The 21,191-nt window shown below is 39.0% G+C and overlaps 1 protein-coding gene across 1 annotated transcript in view; it reads right to left on the minus strand.

Annotated features, from left to right (window-relative positions):
* FRAS1 (Fraser extracellular matrix complex subunit 1) overlaps window positions 1-21,191 on the minus strand; it is a 410,417-nt gene that overhangs the window by 66,446 nt on the left and 322,780 nt on the right. The window contains exons 37-49 of the mRNA XM_075203987.1: window positions 20,994-21,119; window positions 20,312-20,559; window positions 18,373-18,524; window positions 16,931-17,093; window positions 16,373-16,505; window positions 14,897-15,087; window positions 14,336-14,489; window positions 13,476-13,739; window positions 12,215-12,403; window positions 11,676-11,795; window positions 10,461-10,640; window positions 8,098-8,222; window positions 3,526-3,666 (exon numbers count right to left, since the gene is read on the minus strand). Of these exons, the coding sequence (XP_075060088.1) occupies window positions 3,526-3,666; window positions 8,098-8,222; window positions 10,461-10,640; window positions 11,676-11,795; window positions 12,215-12,403; window positions 13,476-13,739; window positions 14,336-14,489; window positions 14,897-15,087; window positions 16,373-16,505; window positions 16,931-17,093; window positions 18,373-18,524; window positions 20,312-20,559; window positions 20,994-21,119 (2,186 nt within the window). The remainder of the gene's footprint in view (window positions 1-3,525; window positions 3,667-8,097; window positions 8,223-10,460; window positions 10,641-11,675; window positions 11,796-12,214; window positions 12,404-13,475; window positions 13,740-14,335; window positions 14,490-14,896; window positions 15,088-16,372; window positions 16,506-16,930; window positions 17,094-18,372; window positions 18,525-20,311; window positions 20,560-20,993; window positions 21,120-21,191) is intronic.

Genomic DNA, 21,191 nt, shown 5'->3' on the forward strand with positions numbered 1-21,191 from the left:
TTCCTCGGATGAATCCCGTATTGAGGAGGACTCAGTCTGGCTGCTGACTTGGGCTGCAGGACTGAATCTGATGGAGATTGTGGAGGAAGTTGACGAGGAGGGTGTTGCTGGTGTGTATCCAACTGGACCACGGGATTTAGGTGTCCCTGTACCGATGAGGGTCCTGGCCCCAGTTCCTGAACTAACCACTGAACTATGAAGGTTATTCAGGTGACGTATAAGGGAGGATGTTCCTAGGTGGGCAAGATCCTTACCCCTGCTTATTTGAGCTTTACATAAGCTACATATGGCCATACATTGGTTGTCTGGATTTGGATAAAAATAACTCCAGACCGAAGAGGTGCATTTTTTGGTCTTCTGACCAGACATGACGATGGGCTTTTTCATCCCATGGACATCAGCTGTTTCCCCCCCTGGTGCCTCATTTACAATAACCACATCACCATCCTCATCATCAAGTTCCTCCACAGCGCCAGCTACATCATCAATAGCCTCCTCCCGAGCCACCTCTTCCCGTACAGTGATGGGAAGGTCAGGCTTGACAACCACCAACATCCTTGGACTCGCCTTGTGGATTTGTGATAATTTCTCTTTAGAAGGCAGAGTTGTTTGCTGTTTTGTTGCTGACAGCATAACTCTCTTCAATTTTTTGTAGGGGGGGGGAGGAGGAGGAGGGCTAAGATCCGTGGGTGAAGCTGAACCACTAGTCATGAACACGGGCCAGGGCCTAAGCCGTTCCTTGCCACTCCGTGTCGTAAATGGCATATTGGCAACTTTACGTTTCTCCTCAGATGATTTTAAGTTTCTCTTTTTGCTACTTTTTCTTAACTTGGGCTTTTTGGATTTTACATGCCCGGTACTACGAGATTGGGCATCGGGCTTGGAAGACGACGTTGATGGCATTTCATCGTCTATGTCATGACTAGTGGCAGCAGCTTCAGCATTAGGAGGAAGTGGGTCTTGATCTTTCCCTACTTTATCCTCCAAATTTTTGGTCTCCATTATATGTAGCACAAGATACTGCAGAATGTGTGAACTTGGTAATATTGCAGTACCAATGGACTTATACTGCTGGATTGGTTTTGCAAATTTGATTATAATTATATTTTTTTTTTTTAATTTTTAATTTTTTATTTTTTTTTACTTTTTTTTTATTTTTTAAAAACTTGGGAATAATGGGGAAATAACTATGCCCTTAGAAGCACAGAGCACAGGACACAGCACCACTGGACTGAACAGGACACGGCACAGGACCCAGCAGCACTACGGAACTCAGCAGGACAGAGCACAGGACACAGCACCACTGGACTGATACTGCAGAATGTGTGAACTTTGTAATATTGCAGTACCAATGGACTTATACTGCTGGATTGGTTTTGCAAATTTGGTTATAATTATATATTTTTTTTTTAATTTTTAATTTTTTTTTACTTTTTTTTTATTTTTTTAAAAACTTGGGAATAATGGGGAAATAACTATGCCCTTAGAAGCACAGAGCACAGGACACAGCACCACTGGACTGAACAGGACACGGCACAGGACCCAGCAGCACTACGGAACTCAGCAGGACAGAGCACAGGACACAGCACCACTGGACTGATACTGCAGAATGTGTGAACTTTGTAATATTGCAGCACCACTGGACTTTTACTGCTGAATGTGTGAACTTGGTAATATTGCAGTACCAATGGGCTTATACTGCAGGATTGGTTGTGCAAATTTTGTGGTAATTAAAAAAAATTAAATTAGTTTTTGGTATTTTTTTAAATAACTTTTTTTTATTTTTTTAAACACAGGGGAATATTGGGGAAATAACTATGCCCTTAGAAGCACAGAGCACAGGACACAGCACCACTGGACTGAACAGGACACAGCACAGGACCCAGCAGCACCACTGAACTCAGAAGGACAGAGCACAGCACACAGCACCACTGGACTGATACTGCAGAACACAGCACAGCACAGAACTAAACAGCACAGCACAGAACTAAACAGCACAGCATAAGATCTACCAGGACAGAGGACCACCTAACACACCCTCCCTCTACCCTGATCAATGCCCGAGTGAAGATGGCGGCGACTAGCGGGGAATTTATAGGATCCGAGTATCGCGAGATCCGACAACGGGATTATGAGTCAGAGCCTCAGTTTCAGATTTGAATTTGGCGCCAATACCCGGATCTGTCTCGGATCCGACTCGGATCGCCAACGTTCGGGTGGGCTCGGATTTCAGAAATCCGAGTGCGCTCATCTCTAGTTTGATGTTGTTCTTTCTCTTTATTCTTATTTTTCTTTATTTAATACCTGTTATAACAACAAAGCTGATTTATATGCAAATGATTTGTTTTACAATGGTAAAGTCCTTAATAAAAATGTATTAAATTATTAAGGTTAAGAAAAAACATCAATAGTATCAAAGGACATTTTTAAAGAATTACACTGTTATTTTTATAAAATAAAGTGGGATCCAATACCCTAATAGACTATAAGTAAATCACCATACTGTGCTTCAGTAGACTTGTACGTGGCGTGAGTCTTCCGGTAGGTTTCTGAAGATTGCCCAGCTATTTAACTTATATTAAGAATAAGTGGAGTATTATGTGCCAAGAACATAGGTCACTGCATATGAAATGAACAAAATGATGACAGACAGCTATCCCTGTCAGAGTGGGTAATTCAAGCAAGAAACATAGGTCTTCACAACTTAAATCTCTTCCGGTCCGTACATATAAGAGGGGCGGGATTGGGTTTTAATTTCAGATGCTGAATATAAGAGACACTTCAAAATGTGTTGCCATGTCCACCTGTAAGCCTGGACCCCACTGTGAAGGACAGCTTGGAGTCCCAGTTGGGACCAAGAACCATACAGAGTTGTTCCTGGACCCACGATCATTACCCAGCATTCACAGTGCTGTGTATTTCCACATTCTAAAAGGAAATCTCCACAAGATCATCATGGATCGATGTGATGTCACTGGGATTTCTATGCAGAGTGGAGCAAGGCCCTGTTAATAGGAGACCTTAACCGGGCTTCCCATAAGAATCAGTACTAACAAATCCATGCAAATTGTGATTGCTGTACTAGTTACTATTAGATGAAATCTGCATGGAATGTATTATATCTGAATGCCTCAAGGTCACCAGTGCCAACTTTTCATTTTCTGCTGCCCATAAAATAAAATATATTTAATCCAATATTCTACCAAATGAACGCCCTGTTTCTTCTGAGAAAACAAAAACAAACAATATAAAATTTGATTAGTTAGATGTAGAAATAAAAAACTTATTCCAATGTGTACACAAATGTTATAACAGTTTAGGCTAGCAAGATGCACACTACCCTTGTCATAAGGGATACATATTTGCCGACAGTGTTGTGTATATGTTTAGATTTGTGCATGTGTAATTATATCCTATAGTGTATAGGACACATTTATTCATCACAGGGTCTCTATGCTGCCAAGTCTCCAGAGAACACACCGTATTTACTATTATTAGCAGCTGGTGAAGTTAAGAGCCTCATACCTCAGTGTCAGCATCCGTAGCCTTCAGTTCAAATTCTGTGATAGTTTTCCGAACACCTTCCTGCACCCTCATTCCTAAATTCTGGACCACAGGTAAAGAATCATCCACTTTATTGATGGTGATGTAAAAGGTTTGAGACACCTATAAAAGAGGTTCAATGTAACAGAACATTTATGATAGTGACACAACACAGCTCTTAGCGTTTACATAAATGACATAATAGTGTCCATAACAACATGTTATCGCCTTTTACATTTTGTCTATTTGCTTCCATTTTATAGAGAAATGTCTTTAAAAGTTAATGATGTAAATTCAAATATTTTATTTTTCATTAAAATTTGCAGGTCTGCACCAGTAGCATATGTGCCCAGTTTACAGCAGGCATACATCACATACACTTACACTCATGTTTATAACCATTTGTTGGGTTTGCAATATGTATTCGCTATTAGAGAGTTTTATTGACGCCTAATATAGGAGAGACAACTCCTCGTCTTACATATGTGGGAAAAAAATTGCTTAAACACGCTTACAAAAGATCGCAGAAGAAAGATTGCATCAGCATCAGCAGAACATTTCCAAGCAGCCAGTCCCAAGCGATTCTCTATTGCTGGCAACTGCCATCATCATCTGCTATTTGCACCTGCCCTTGACCACCCGCAAATAATACGGCTTTGACAGGCATATATGCATCTGGCCTGCATCTGTTCATAATTGTGTGAACATTATTATTATTGTAGCAAACATGCGTTCATGCCGGAATCACGTAAATCTGCATAGGAGCATATGCATGCAGCCATTTTTCTGGACACTTTTTTGCACAATGATTTAATGCAATATATGTAGACAAAAGCTTAAAAATGACAAAAGAAATGTCACTAACAAGCAGCAAAGAGATGAAGGAAATGAAACAGGTCCCCTACCAAAAAGCAGTTGGAAGCTTGATGTATGCTAGTGTCGGAATTCACCCTGACATAACACTTGCAGTAAGTTGTGTGAGTCAGTTAGCCATCAATCCTGGGAGACAACACTGGATTGCAATTAAAAAAGTCCTGAGATACCTGAAGGGTACTAGCCATTTAAAGTTGAAATTTACAAAATCTAAAAATTCAACTTTAGAGACTTTCTGTATTGCTGATTGGATATCAGATGAGGATGACTGTTGTTCATACACGGGAAATCTGTTTGTACTAGCAAGCACCGTCGTCAGCTGGGCAAGTAGAAAGCAACCCACTGTTGCCCTATTCACCACCAAGGCGGAATACATGGCATTAACAGAAACGGCAAAGGAAGCTTTATGGCTGAAAGAGACTTTATTCGAGTAAGGTCTTCTTTGACAAGATCAGACTATCAACATCAGTGTAAGTCACGAAACAAGCTTGGATTATGCCACTGACATGTTAATGAAAGCACTAGATTCACACTTGTTAAACATATTCTTGTAGCGATGTGGACTGGATTGAATAATTAATGTTGATGTATCTCATTTGTTAATATGCTTTTGTTTGACTAACCCATTTTCTTGTTACAGGAAAGAGACTTTATCACAAGATGTGTTTGGTAAAGTGTATATATGTTTTATGTTGTAACAGGAGATATCGCTAAGCGTAGGGGGGTATTAATATGGAATGCTATGCTCTGCCTCCCATCTTGGCAGTGGTTTCCCCTGTGATCTAGTGAAGACAGGAAGTGGGGCAGCCTCCAGCCATCCGCATCGCTCTACTGAGCATGTACAGACAGGAATTTCAGCTCTCATTAGGTTATTCTAGTGACAGTTGAACTGTAAAGATGTTTATAACTGGAGCAGCATACCTTTTTGTGTTCTCTTACTTATACATAGATATATAAAGTGAGCGGAGGCACAAAATATATATGAGCAACCTGTTCTCTGACATTGCCACAATATAAGCTAACTACCATCTCACCTCATCACATTCCAGAATCCAAGACTTCTCCCGAGCTGCCCCCCTGCACTGGAATGACCTCCCACGCTCCATCCGATTGTCTTCTAATTTGTGCACCTTTAAATGGGCACTTAAAACTCACCTCTTGCTCAAAGCCTATCGGCCATCCACCTAACCCTCTCTCCATGCTCGCTCCCATTACCTCTCTCTTCCTGCTCCTCTACTTGCTACTCCTGCACTTGTTCTCCTCTTCTGACTTCCTTTGTACCAGCTGTCTGTTTGCCCTCCCTTTAGGATGTAAGCTCTTACAAGCAGGGTCTTCTTTCCTCCTGGCTCTAGACCTGTTCTTCTGCTCCAACTTCACTGTACCAGCTATGCTTGGAGCTTATGGAGTCTTGGTATTACTTGTTTATTGTTCTGTACTGTTTTCCATGTATGGTCTATTGTTTGTATTGTGTACGGCACTGCGGAAATCTTGTGGTGCCTTATAAATAAAGGATAATAATAATAATAATAATACCATATGCATATATTAATGTACTATAATAGTGTTAAATACATTAACTGCATAAGCTCGTCATATTGCTGACTGTTGCAGTCAGTATCAACTGTGAGCAACTGTATATATGTATATATCATCTGTTACAACTAGTTCTAAAATAAAGCCAACAAATTGGTTAAGTATAAAAGCTTCTTGTGATTAGCATCTACCACCAATGCCGTTCACCTATTACATATAACAACACAAGTGCCCAGATAATAGGTTTCTTACCAATAATATATGCCATGCAAACTGGCACAGGTACTTACTCTTCATCAGCCTGTATTGGGGGAGATATGTGGTGGGGTGGTGGGCATTGTTGTCTCACAGCACTGAGGTCATGGGTTTAATTCCAGCTGGGAATCTGTGTGTAGTTTGTAAGCTGCACTGGAGCAAGGACTTATGTGACTGATTAATTACACTATTTGGACAAAAGTATTTGGACACTTGACCATTACACCAACAGGGAATGTAATGACATTGTATTCAAATACATATACTTTAATATGGAGTTGGTCCCCCTTGTGCCCATTCATTCTGTACAGCATTTATAAGGTCAGGCACTGATGTTGGATGAGAAGGCCTAGCTCGCAATCTCTGTTCCAGTTCATCCCAAAGGTGTTCAATGGGGTTGAGGTCAGGGCTTTGTGCTGGCCAATTCAAGTTCTTCCACACCAAACTCATTAAACCATGTTTTTGTAGTTCTTGCTTTGTGCAATGGGGCTTAGTCATGTTGAAATAGAAAAAGGCCTTCCTCCCACTGTTGCCACAAAGTTGGAAGCATAGCATTGTCCAAAATGACTTGGTATGCTGAAGCATTAAGATTGCCCTTTACTGGAGATAAGAGGCCTAGCCCAAACCCTGAAAAACAGCCCCATACCATTATCCCTGCACCACAAAACTTCACAGTTGACATAATGCAGTTAGGCAGGTAACATTCTCTCGGCAACCGCCAAATGAAGAGTTGCCCATCTGACTGCCAAACAGAGAAGCGTGATTCATCACACCACAGAACACGTTTCCACTGCTTCACAGTCCAGTGTCGGTGTGCTTTACACCACTCAATCCGACGTTTGGTGTTGACGACGTGGAGCTTGCATGCAGCTGTTCGGTTATGGAAACCCATTCCATTTAGCTCACTCCGCACAGTTTTTGTGCTTACATTAATGCCAGTGGAATTTCAGAACTCTTCAGCGATGCAATCAGCAGAGCGTTGGCGACTTTTAAGCACCATGCGCCTTAGCGGTCACTGACCCCGCTCTTCAGAACGACCCATTTTGTATCACAAATGGAGACTGCATGGCTAGTTGCTTGATTTTATACACCTCTGGCAACAGGTCTGATTGAAACACCTCAATTCAATAATTAACAGGTGAGGCCAAATACTTTTGTCCATATGGTGTTTTCTGTTAAGCCTTACAGAATATGTAGATGCTATCTAAATAACTCTAAATAACTAAATACATGTTGATGTCTGAGAAAAAAAACTGTATGTGCTTGTTAAAAACTCTCAGGAGACATTTATAGCTGACAATTCCAGAACCTCATTGTTATAAAATGAGAGTGGATAATAATCCAGAGAAAGTGTGATGGAAATATAAGAGTAGGAAATAAGGTATTGCCTCATATGAAATAGTTGTGACAAGTGCAGACCAGGGTAGGATTTGTGCGGGTCTAAATATTTCCAGACTTCTTTGTTAGAAATTTTGAGAGGCATGAAATTTGTATAGTAGAATGTTATATTAATTGCAGGTAAAATTCCTAAGCGTGGTATAATATTTCACAGCTCTACTGCAGTGCTATTCTATAGAACTGATCGCTAAAACTGTTCCTGGCACTGAATGAGTGAAGATTTTTTTGCAAGGTAGAATTCAAAATAAAAGCCACCAATATGATCCACAATCTATGTATTGCAGAACAGTAGGAGAGGCTGAAGGCATTATGGGAGAAAGTGTGATGCAAACTGAATGAAATTAACACATGCAGCCAAATGCAGATGAGACCCAGGAAAACTGAAACGGTGAAGAAAAAATAAAGCTGCCTCTGGTCTATTGTATATCTCAAACCACAAATGTCATTTAGTATTAAACAAACAAACAAAAGCAGCAAAACACAAATATCTTCTACCTCGTTGACTCCATCTGAGACGGTGAAGGTGAAATCATCCGCATGTTTTTCCTCAGCACTAGTATGAATGTAATGGATGCTTCGAGACTCCAGGTCTGCCTGGCTGAAGCTGCTAATCTTTATGCCTGGAGAGAAAAGGACAAAACACAACCATGGATTCCTGCTGTCACACATTTACATTCCATAACCTGTACCTATCTCAGAGACAATGACATCATTTGATCATTAACCGGCAGAGCTGCAACGTTAAGTGACATTATAGTGACACATTAATTTTTTTTACAAATATTGCAAGTTAACTTCCAAATCTGAGAGCTACTTTTTAGCTGTGTTTGACTATTGTTCTCATTTATAGAAACTTATTACACACAGAGAAGCAGCAGTGGAAGTGGGTGGGGATAGAACAATCTGTAACCAATTAGAATATTCGATCCAAGTATTTACACATTAGAAATAGCACAGTGATGTGAGACTCCGATCATAGTAGTGTGGTAAGTTTAAGGTGTTAAAAGCACCTCTATTTAAAAAAAAAGTGCATACATCCTAGGTTCCCAAAGTGTGCGCCGCGGCTCCCAGGGGTGCCGCGGCGCTGTCACAGGGGTGCCTTGGCCAGGGGACAAAAAAAAAAAAAACAACAACTTACCAATCCGACTGTTCCTGGGACCCAGCATCCTCCTCCCTCCTCATTGAATGTCGGGTCGTGGCTTCATCACGCCCGACATTCAGTGACAAGTGGCAGGAGAGAGGATGCTGGGTCCCAGACACCGCCGAATTCGTAAGAAAAAAGAAGAAAAGACAGAGGAAATAGAAGAAAGAAGGTCAAGTATGGTAAGTAAAGAAACAGAGGGGAATAGTGATAGGAAACAGCAATGGGGGGCAAAAGAATGAAGGAGAAGCAGGATGAGGAGGCAGAGGGGGCACAGAGAGTGGATGCAGAGGGGGCACAGAGAGTGGATACAGAGAGTGTGGATGATACAGAGGGGCACAGAGAGTGTGGATGATGCAGGGGCACAGAGAGTGTGGATAATGCAGGGGCACAGAGAGTGTGGATGATGATGCAGGGGCACAGAGAGTGTGGATGATGATGCAGGGGCACAGAGAGTGTGGATGATGATGCAGAGGGGCACAGAGAGTGTGTATGATGATGCAGGGGCACAGAGTGTGTGGATGATGATGGAGGGGCACAGAGTGTGTGGATGATGCAGGGGCACAGAGAGTGTGGATGATGCAGGGGCACAGAGAGTGTGGATGATGATGCAGGGGCACAGAGAGTGTGGATGATGATGCAGGGGCACAGAGAGTGTGGATGATGATGCAGAGGGGCACAGAGAGTGTGGATGATGATGCAGAGGGGCACAGAGAGTGTGTATGATGATGCAGGGGCACAGAGTGTGTGGATGATGATGGAGGGGCACAGAGTGTGTGGATGATGCAGGGGCACAGAGAGTGTGGATGATGATGCAGGGGCACAGAGTGTGTAGAGATGATGCAGGGGCACAGAATGAATTAGCTGTAAATTATTCTTTGACAGAAATATAATTGAAAACAATATATAAAAATATTATTCTCCCTTGGATTTATGTGTATCTTTGCATACAACTAAATAAGTATTTCTCTCCTGACCTAAATACTTATTACGTTTTTTGACCCAACTACTTATAAAACGGGACTGCTCAGTAATTATTTTGGAGGGGTGCCTTGAAAAAATTATGGAGACTCTAAGGGTGCCGCGAACTGCAAAAGTTTGGGAACCACTGGTCTACATCCAATTTTTAAAAAAAAGATATTCCTTTATATTCTACTGTTTTAGAGAAGCTGACCCCTAGGGGCACTGTCCCAATAAAGTCTACTGTATGGTGATACCGTATTTCATTTTTGCTCAACCAATCAAGAAATGTGGAAGTAGATAATGTGCGCTGATGAGTGCATGTGAGTTTTTGTGCTGCTGTCTTTTAGGGGTCAGAGAGAATGGAAAGGAAATACTCAAAACTTTATACAAATATCGGAGGGTAAAAAGGTATTTTATCAATCAAGCAATGTGGCAGCTTGCATTTGTGTTAATATAATAAATATTTAGAAAATTAAGGTTCTCGGCAGAACATCTTCAGCCAATTACTCTACAATTAAATGCAACTGAAGTGAAAAAGGTATTTCGGGTTATGTGTATATCACCTTTATCAAACATTAAACGTGGATTTTCCTTTAAATGGGTTTTGCAATCATTGTTTTACAGAAGCTTTGTGTCGTATTTAGATGCCCAATGTATAAAGAGAGATAAACACAACACTGGACAGATTTGTCCTCAAACAAATGACTGCATAAATGTCGCCTCCAGTCTGGGAAGGTTACATAGAAAGCAATACCTGGGGAGCCTGCATGTTCCAGGTGCCCTAGGCTAGGCTGCCTAGTGATGCGGAACTGAAGTTCTCTGGGCTCACTGTCCTGATCAGTGGCTGACAGTTGCTGTGTGGTGATTTTCTTCCAAGAATTCTCATCCAAGGTGAGACCTTTGTTGGCAGTAATTGATGGAGGAAGCGTGTCTACTGCAAGCATGACAAAAACGACAAACAGTGCATTAGCAGTGATAGCTGCAAAACACTCAGCAATATCCCTTCAAGGGTAAAAAAAAAAACTTCCAAAACATAGATTTATGCATTACATGTACTGTACTTTGCTGTAACTGCAAATATACTTTGTTACAACTGTCAGCTGCAGTGACCTAATCTAGAGCATTACAAAGCAAACAAAATCTAAACACGACCCTTCTATTGCAGATCCGTTTCCATAGTGTATCTGCATAAACCCTTCACAGAGTTTTACTTGCGCACATGGGGCCTGATTCATTAAGGATCTTAACTTGAGAAACTTCTTATTTCAGTCTCCTGGACAAAACCATGTTACAATGCAAGGGGTGCAAATTAGTATTCTGTTTTGCACATAAGTTAAATACTGACTGTTTTTTCATGTAGCACACAAATACTTGATAGCTTATTTGTACACTGAAATTTAGAGTTGATATTTGTGTGCTACATGAAAAAACAGACAGTATTTAACTTACGGTATGTGCAAAACAGAATACTAATTTGCACCCCTTGCATTGTAACATGGTTTTGTCCAGGAGACTGAAATAAGAAGTTTATCAAGTTAAGATCCTTAATGAATCAGGCCCATGGTCCGCACCCTGTTTACTACAGGGTCTGGGAAGCTCAAAATACATATTGTAAAGACACTATTCACATCTATGTTAAACAAAATCTGCATACACATTCACTTTACATTCCCGATGACAAACAATTTGTGTTCTCTTTTTAGGCATTCCTGATACTTCAGTTATGTGCAAAGTCAGAGTTAACAAAGGGGTGATCCCTTTACAATATCAGTTTAGTGTTCAGTTCAACATGATTTATGAATACTAAATAATAATATAAAATTAAAGTTAAAATAAACAATATTTATGAAAAGCATTTTGATATAAATATAAACACATTCGTTCCTGTTAATTAAGATACAATGTATTAATAAAATAAAAATATTGCAATATTTCATAAAATGTGTAAACTAACACAGATTATACTCACCCAATATGCTAATATAGAAAGACTGGTCAATCAATGTATTTTCTTCTGAATCAACCACATCCAATTTTAAAGCAAAACTTCCCCCTGATTCTCCTTTCTTGTGCTTGTACTGAACATACCCTACAAACACATACAGAATATTATATAAGAATACCACCATACACTGTTTACACCACATTCACTCTTATTGCATGTGTAACAAATACTTTAATCTGGCAAGCAGGTAAACTAAAGGAATTTACTCATATAGTATAGACAAAAGATTAATATCTTACCTTAACAAAACAATGAAGAAAATGAAAGCCACAAAATTGATGAGAGTAAATGAGCAAACAAAACTAATTTAAAAAGATATACAATTAACTCAAATATTATGGTTCCATCAAATACCAAATCTTTCCACACAAAGTTCTGATAAAAAAGCCTTAGAGATTTCGTACAAAATTATCTAAATGCAAAAGTTCTTTTATCTCTTTGGGCAAATTCACACTGTAGATTAACCATTTGAACAGAAAATGTAATCTAGTATTGCAACTCACCTTTATTAATCTCCGTCTGAGTAAAGCTGGTGACTGGTCCCCTGACAGAGATCGGTGTGAGGTTATTGTTCTTTGATAGCAGCAATTGTCCCACAACTGGATCTTTTTTGATGATGTATCTGAGTTTACCATCATCTGAATCTATGTCAGTTCCCTTTAAATGTTGGTCTGTGATGGTGGCTGCTGAGCCTAGGTAGGAATAGTCATTGAAAGAGCTATATGACTATGATTGTACAACAAGCCCTCAAAAAAAATAAACAATAAAGCACAATGTGTTGTATCTCTCTATACCTTCATTTTTACTTCACCTTTATGTTTAGCTGTAGGTTTAATCTGGTTTTGTATGGTATTCAGTGGCAGAATTGCAGAGAGTGTGGTCGCTATGGATTCTAGCAATGCCTTTGCTTCCTCCTGTTTGAGACCCCGCGGGAGATCTCCTGCACCCTCTGGAGACCCCCACATCACCCCCCAAGGCTAATGCTCTGGTCTCCAAAGTGCAAAGCAGGGTCCTCTTCTGAGTGACATATGCGTTGGCTGAGTATGCAGGAGGTCCCCTCTCTCCTCTTTTCAGAGCATGAAGGGAGAGTCTGGAAGGTTACAACTACATCACTGGGCCCCTTTTAAAACTTTGCTATTCAGCCCAGCAATGGAGAGTTCTGCTCCTGATGGTTCTTAAATGCAAGGAAAATTGATAATCCCTCTTTTTGGTTTAGTATTTTTATATATAGGAAGAAACATCTTATCAGCCATACGATATTACTCTTGCACTAAGCTCATTTAGGGCACATTAATGAAAATCGTTTCTCAAGAAAATATCGCTGTAACCCATAGCAACCAGAGAGGGGTCTGCCCTAGCTATACTCTAAATCACAGTGTCAAAGTAAAGCTGTTATCACTATGTTTGTGATACATGCAAAAGCAGCAGCATTTTCCCTGTATGCAAAAATTAAATTGCATTTGCACCCCTTGCATTGCAACCTGGTTTGCAAATTTGCACCCTTTGGCTGGACTATATCATCATCATCCTCATTTATTTAGAAAGTACCATGCAACTCTGCTACATTTTAAATCTGTAACTACTAGTACTACAACACATTTAAAATAACTTTAAAAATACATATTACAGGTTTTTAGAGTAGTAGTAAGTAATTATATAGTAACTTCCAAAAACTTCAGACAAACAACTTTATGTTGGATTGACCCCAGAGCATGTACAGCATATTATTGGTAGTTTCTCTGTGTTAGAATGAAGCTTGGATACCTGCTGAGATCTGCAGACCTCTGTTCACAGCCAACCTTGGTGGCTCTTTTCTCTGTGGTTCGATAGAGAACTGCAATTTTCCATTTTCAGTGTAGCTTCCGTCTGAGAGAGAGAATCTGAATTCATCTGAATGTGTGGCCCTGTTCTCAGGGATGTATACTATCAGCTCATCCAACACATCCTGGTAGGTGAAGGAGGAGCCCTTGGACAAGATACGCCCATTATCCAATGGTTCAGAGTAGAACTGTCTCCTGCGCAAGTGACCTAGGAATATGGGCAAAATCTTGTCTTCAAAATATATCCATTTTCTTAGCTTTATAGAAGTTACATAAACAATGTACATAATGTAATAAACTGTGTTTTTAAACAAGTCATGAACACAAGCACAAAGTGTCTGTGACCTCTGCATTGCTATCAGGGAATACACTTTGTGGTCATATTTAATATCATTAAGCTGTTAGGTATATTTTTTTGCTTAAATCTATACAACAAACCCCCACCTGATGTAAGTCTTGCTCAGCTGCCAGGATGATAGTTTTGTTAAATTGCGCTGATAAGGGATTTTCATCTCCATAAATGAGGACCTAGTGATAAATAGCCCACTAAGAATTGAACCACTCTAAATCAGCCAGTGAGGAAAAGAAGAGCCAAATTCTGTACACTGTACCTGTTAGTGGACCTAGCAGAGTTCTCGGTCCTATTTGCTAAAGACGCCTTGTAGGTAATATATACCTATATCCCTGACTAATTGCAATACTAATAATATTAAGATTTAGATGTATGCAAGTTAATATAATCCTTATAAATCCATTTTACAAAACACAAACCATATTTACCAGTATCACTTAATATAATCTTACCATGGAGAGGAGTTTTTGTTACAGTGAAAATCAGCTCATTATCTGGAGTATCGATGTCCTGGACACTTAAGCAGCTATTCCTTATTACAACTCCTGCATTATCCTGAACACTTACAGGCATTAAAAAAAATTGGGGAGGTTCATCATTCTTGCCCTAAAATAAAAAAAAACAATGTTTTAATAAACTGAATTACAGTATTTTATAGGAACATAAATTGTAATACAAACTGGTTTGAAAAGAAAGTTGCTACAATGTTGAATTTATTTAAAATACTAGAACAATCTCACTATAACATCACGCTCTCTATCTGCTCTCAATACCTTTTGCTATTCTTCTGTCTGTACAGTTTATTTTATGTTGGATTTATTTTAACTTGTTTGCTTTCCTTTATGTCATCTGAAAAATTATCCTTAATCCCATTTCCTTCTGATGTTGTTATTATCATTCACAGCATAATTATCTGTTAGTTCCCTTTTATTTAGATATTAGATTAAAATATTAATGCCTGCACCACTTTACAACAGTGCATGCAAATGTAGAAACTACAGTAAAACACCAACCTGTATGGTAATGGTGACATTGTGAACCTCAGATTGGCTGGACCCGTCTGTCATAAAGAAACTAAAGAAGTCAGCGCTTGGCTCCACACCGTCATGGACACTCTGCACATAGTAGATGTAATTATCTCTGATGTCCTGAATTGTAAATGAAGAGTCTGCGCCCATCTGACTTCCCAACAACGTTCGGCCTCCTATTGAAAAGTATTGCAAATAACATTTAAAAAAATGGCATATTAACCTGATTGTAAAAATTGTATTCATTGTTAAATGTATGTATAATACACAAGTGGCACCAGTATATGTATAAACTATTGCAAATAAGATGTGAATAAATGCTGCTTACAGATGTAAGCATTACAGAATGTCTACGGAACATGTATGTAATATAAGGATTATGAGCATCCTAGAAATCACCAACGAGCTGTGTAAACCTTATAAGTACACTCCAACTGCAGCCATTTGTCTTGTAATATCCTTATGATTTTCACTAAGGAAACATATATATATACAGTCCATCCCTGTGCTGGACAGACCAGATGCAGTCACGTATTGGCTACCATAAATAAAAAAATGCACTCTATAAGCTTAATATATAGCCATTTGCATTGTACAATTTTCAGCAAAGACAAAAGGTGTGGTCACTGTTCAGTACCTAAGAATTATGCTTGAAGATGATGAATCACAGATAGCGAAGGGGGCTTTATTACACATTGTGTTAGCTCCCTTTTCATAGAATGGAATAACATGTCACAAGGTAAAACTAGTGTTATTCAATGCGTAACTGTGATATTGATCTGTGCTGTCAGTGAGCCATGGTGAACAATGAGAACCACATGCTGCAATAAATGCTGTTCCATCTGTATACATTTATATCATAAAACACGTTAACTTTGGTAGACCTATTCGAGAGTGAAATAATATAATAACAATGTATAACATTGTATGTGACATTTGTATCTACCCATCTACAAGCTTTTATCTGCCATGTCTTCTGCAGTGTGCTTCAGTAAGGAAATCTAATGAGCATAGGAAACAATCACCCCCATGTTCCAAACTTTACCTCATATATCTTGAGCTCTTTATATATATTTGGGAACGTTATTAGTATTTTTGTTTTTATAGAAACTACTTTCATTTTATGTATGGACAAGGCTGACCTCGCACTGAAATACAGTTCTCCATCATATAGCATATTCATCCCCACTCAGCTCATTCCCTATGCTAGCACATGTCACAGAAAGAATGCATTGCCTGGGGCAAGTCAGAGGCAATCTCTTAGAAGAGATATGTTTAGTTTCTCCAAAGTGCTGCAACATCAAAATAAATACACCGAGGCTTACACTGCCTCAGCAATTTACAACTAAAGCTACGGATCACCCCTAGGCAGCATGAGAAGAGGAAACACGCGACAAACTCGTGATGATAAAAAAACATTCTGCTCAGAATACAAAGTAGAGGAAATAATGAATATCTTACCATTTTTGATGTTCTCAAGATAACCAAACGTTGGGCCACTGACTATATGTATTCTAAGTCGAGGCCCTAATGCTACAGAATCTGAGGACAATAGGTCACGTGAAGACAGGGAAATTCTCCCTCCTTCTTCCACCTGTAAATTACATTATAAGGATTATTTTTAAGACAGAACAGCTACATTAGTCAACAAAGCTTTCCCAATCATAAATAGTATACCGATGCCAAAAGTAAAGGAAGTAGACATTAACTAAGATAGGAGTGTTTGAATCTCAAATGTACTTCGATGACATTACGTGAGAGAGCGACAAGATATTAAAAAAGAAATAGGGGGTGGACATAGGGATGTATAAATCTGACTGAAAAACATTGAGGTCTAATGTTAATACACAAATATGTTATAGATAAGTTAAAGAATGAATGAGTGTAGTTTGGTTCACACATACAATTGTCCCTTATTTATTTACATCTAGTTCTGCTGATAAAGGCTGACATATTGCATTATGTATAACTGCACCCTGAAAAGAGCATAGAGGTTTTTTTTTGTTGTAGGGCACTTACAGATATCAGCTCTCCAGACCGAATGACGATAAGACTTTTTCCGGCAGGTGTAATGGTGATGGTGAAGATCTGATTGTCCAGGCGATCATTGTCCGCATTGTAAACGGTGAAGTGAAAGAGATCAGTCAGAGCCTGGTTGTCCGTGTCTGATATGGTGGAATACCTACATGGGTAAAATGTGTTAAATCATTGCTTAGACTGTAGGAAAGGATCAGGAGGCCGGTTGTACGCTGTACTTTTTCCTTTTACTATAAAATTATGATGTTACAGTGCTCCTTCTTTTTACATTATGAAACTATTATCTGTCAAAAGTGCAATAAGATCTATTGATTCCAATATATGTTTCCCTCCTTATGATGCAACACTTGCTTCTGTACTAATTTTGGCCTGTGTATAAAGTAGGCGGTATAATGAGGGAGCACTGTATAACACCACACTGTCCCATCTACAAAACTCTATTATGCACCATGCACAAGCTGTGATCCAGTAAATCGCATTACTTTCCAAATTGGCCAGACATACATAGATCGCTCGGTGCCAAATGTCTGCGCACACAAGCAATCCCAGGTATTGGCTGACAAGATCTGCCATCCAGCATTTTCAGACAATTCTGTACAATCAGATTGTGATTAGACCAATGGGAAGATTTTTTAAAGCTTCTAAAAAAGAAAAATGGAGGTCTTACCCATATCAACCAAATCAGATTCTATAATTTGTTTAGAATGTACTAAATAAATGAAGGCTAGATTCTGGTAGGTTGCTATGGGCAACATCTCCACTTTTTAGGTGGTTTGATGAATCTGCAACCAACGAGTTATTAGTGTGGACCCCACACACAGAAATTTTCTGTCCAACTTGGCCTAAAACAAACTAATTCAACAGTGAAATAGCTGGCTTTCTGTAATTTACCTCAACAATTCTGAAAATGTGTTAATTAGTCTTCTAATAAAACTGGTAGTTGTCATATTAAGAAATGGGTCTGGCAGGGTTTTAATCATTGAGTAGTGAAAAAAAAGGCATAATAATAATAATAATAATAATAATAATAATAATAATAATAAAAATACTGAATGGACCTGCTTAATCAGAGGTGATCAGAAAAGCCCCACAAGACTACTTTCAGGTTCACATTACAAATCGGGACATGTGTGTGCAGGTCACTGCCTGTTATTACATTGCTGGACATTGTGTATCCCAACCTCCACACTGCAGTTTAGTAAATACACGGGTTCCCTTATTTTTGTAAGTGTATCATCCTCATAATAGCTCACCAGTTATATATTGTCAAACGACCTTCTTCTTATTTTTTTTCAAATCAGCCCAATTTTAGTGAAAACCCCATATGCCAAGACTCCACAATAATGTATGTAGCCTATACTAAAGAAAATAATATTATGCTAACAGTTATCTTTCCACAGCTGGATTTGAATAGCGCAACTTACTGAATCTTCCTGCTGTTGATATCCTCCATGGTGAAAAAGGAGAACTCGGACAGCTCCTCAGCTACTTTTCCTGACTTGGCCTTGGTAAGAACACCGTACATTGGCAGGGAGACAAGCTGGATTCTGATTTTAGAGTCATGGGAGTTATTGTCCTGCTCAAAGAAAATAAAGTCCATTAAATACTTTTTGTTTTGTCTCATACAGTAATGTTTATTGCACTTTTTTCTTTTTGTTACAAGAATTCCAAGCAAACACATGCCATGTTTATGTTCATGAAATATCTGCACCCAACTCACCACCAGGCATATATTTATACAATAAATAGACCCAGAACTGTAGGAGCTCTCAATTCTGTAAACACCATTACATGGGATTCAACTGAGTCAATCCATTATGCACTGGGCTTTCAGAGCATGACCAAGGTAAGAGTTGATTCAGAATATCATCCTCTCTATAGCACTTCACATGCTGAAAAGAAAAGCCTTCCCTATACAGATGAGTTTCAAAATAGAGCAAATGTTTAGCTAAAGCAGACTGAGCTGGCAAATTTCCCATGTGAAACTGGGAAGTTATACGAGAGGACCATTGTCCCCATCGCTGATGAATGTTTCACATACCTGCTTTAAGAAGATAGAAAGAGCTTAATTTTATATAATTTCATGGCCTTTGCTTTGTTGCGTTTATGGATTTAAAACCAATCAATGGCAGTGTTCTCCTCAGCACCTATTTCCCGGGTGGTTTTACTTGCCACCCTGCTCTTGGAGCCCAAAAAAGTCCTTATAATTATATAATATTATAATAGAATACATCATTGTTTCTCCTATTATAACAGGCAATATGTGAGCGCTACAGACAGCAGTGTGTTAGACCACTGACCACCAGTCTGACCAGTCCTTGCAGGTGTGGGCAATAACTTCCAACATTTTTCATTATTATTGCAAAGTATTACAACTGCCCCCACCCGGCTGCTTCTTAATGCCACCCAGCTGGCAACATTTTCTGGGGAGAACACTGGATGGTTAGCTGTTTAAATGAAGCAGAGAATACATTATGCATGTCACTGGCAACATATGAATCATTGTCATTTTATAAAGAAACATTCGCACAGAACTTCCCTATTGTTAGTTGAACCACCTGTTATATTCAAACATCTCACAATTGAAAATCTATAGGAGGTGCTATCAGAGAGAGAAAATGACATATATAGAAAAAGAGAAGAGAGACTCTCCCATGTAGATGCACTCTAAGGTTCATCAGTTAATTAAAATTAAGACTTAATTATTATTGTTGTCAAAACACCTTATGAGCGAATTATTAAATGAATAGTATTGTAAACATATGAAGCTTTGTTAGCAATTACGCACCTCACATGTTAATACAGTGACCGGTGCCCCTTTATGGAGTCTACTACCTGAGGTCTATATGGAAAAAAGATACCCTCCCTCACTATCTTACTCTTTACTTACAGCTTGTTACAGATCAAACCAGTATGAGCGTACAAAATAACTAATGATGTTAAATTCTTCCATTTTATCAAAATATTTGCTTACTATTAGCTTTAGCGTGTTCCTACCACAGAATATAAAGCTCAATTCTTAACATCATTCACTTTTATGAGACAAAAAGCAACTTTAATAAATATCTAGAGAATAAATTACACTGAGTTTCAGGCCATTGCTTCAGTCACATTGTCATCTGTCAAAAATAATGGCCTGCGAATGATGACATCAACCAATGTCAACGCGTCATTCTTCATTGTCTGTCTCCTTTTTGCAAAACATTTCCAAACTGCTTTCTAAACACTTGAGAACTTACTGGTTGTGAAATTTTCATGAGTTCATGAGTTACCCAGATCTATACTTTCTGCTTTTTTTAAAAAAAGATTTAGAATAAAACAGTTTGTAAGAGTAAATTAAACAGAAAAGAAAAGATGACGTACCATGTAAGCAAGATTAGATCTTGTTATAATAACAGAACTCTTGCTGGCCACAGTGATGGACAACAAAGTACCCGGGACAAGACGAGGACCGTTGTCATTTGCCAGTGACACGATCACTCTCAGAAGAGTTGAAGTGGATGTGACACCGTCAGTCACTGCAATCTCCATACTGTCCTCTGTTGTGGGGGAGCCATCATGCACATAGTATAATGCATTGCTGCTGACGTCTTCGTATGTGAACGCATCACCTATCAAAAATTTTAAACAAATCTTATTCTATCTGCCCTGTGTACATCTGTAGAAAAACATAGACAGAGCTACAAATATATCATTAGATTTTACTATCTGGGTGAAACATTTGTACATAATGTTTCTCTAAGAAGGGCTGTAGAGTTTTATAGCCTAATGCCATCACTTTTGCTATTGATGTCTACGAAAAATCTTTAAAGCCAGCAATAGCAACTGCGATATTTTAGGGCTGCCCAACAAACCACACTAAAATAACTTCATAAAAAAAACTATACATATTATTTATCCTGTATGACATCTGTAATTTCATACATATGTGTCCCCCTCCCCACCTTTCCTATATTTACACCTGTGTATTTTCTGTACAACAGTATCTCCAAAAAAAGTTAATGAGAAAAAACAACGCAAATGTGTAAAGTCAGCAGTTTTCTACCTGCACTCATTGGGGTCTGTATGCCAGCGTCTGACTTCATTAGGACACCATAGCGGGGAGGCTCCACCAGTTCGTATAACAGATCTTCAGTCGTGGTATCTATGTCACTCACTGCCAATTGCATCCCTGCATAACAAGTAACAAAGATCAATGTCACATCTGGGGTTTCTTGGGATCTGTCATGAACTATTAAATAGA

The sequence above is a fragment of the Mixophyes fleayi genome, chromosome 1, assembly GCF_038048845.1.
Source record: "Mixophyes fleayi isolate aMixFle1 chromosome 1, aMixFle1.hap1, whole genome shotgun sequence".
In the NCBI taxonomy this organism is placed as follows: domain Eukaryota; kingdom Metazoa; phylum Chordata; class Amphibia; order Anura; family Limnodynastidae; genus Mixophyes; species Mixophyes fleayi.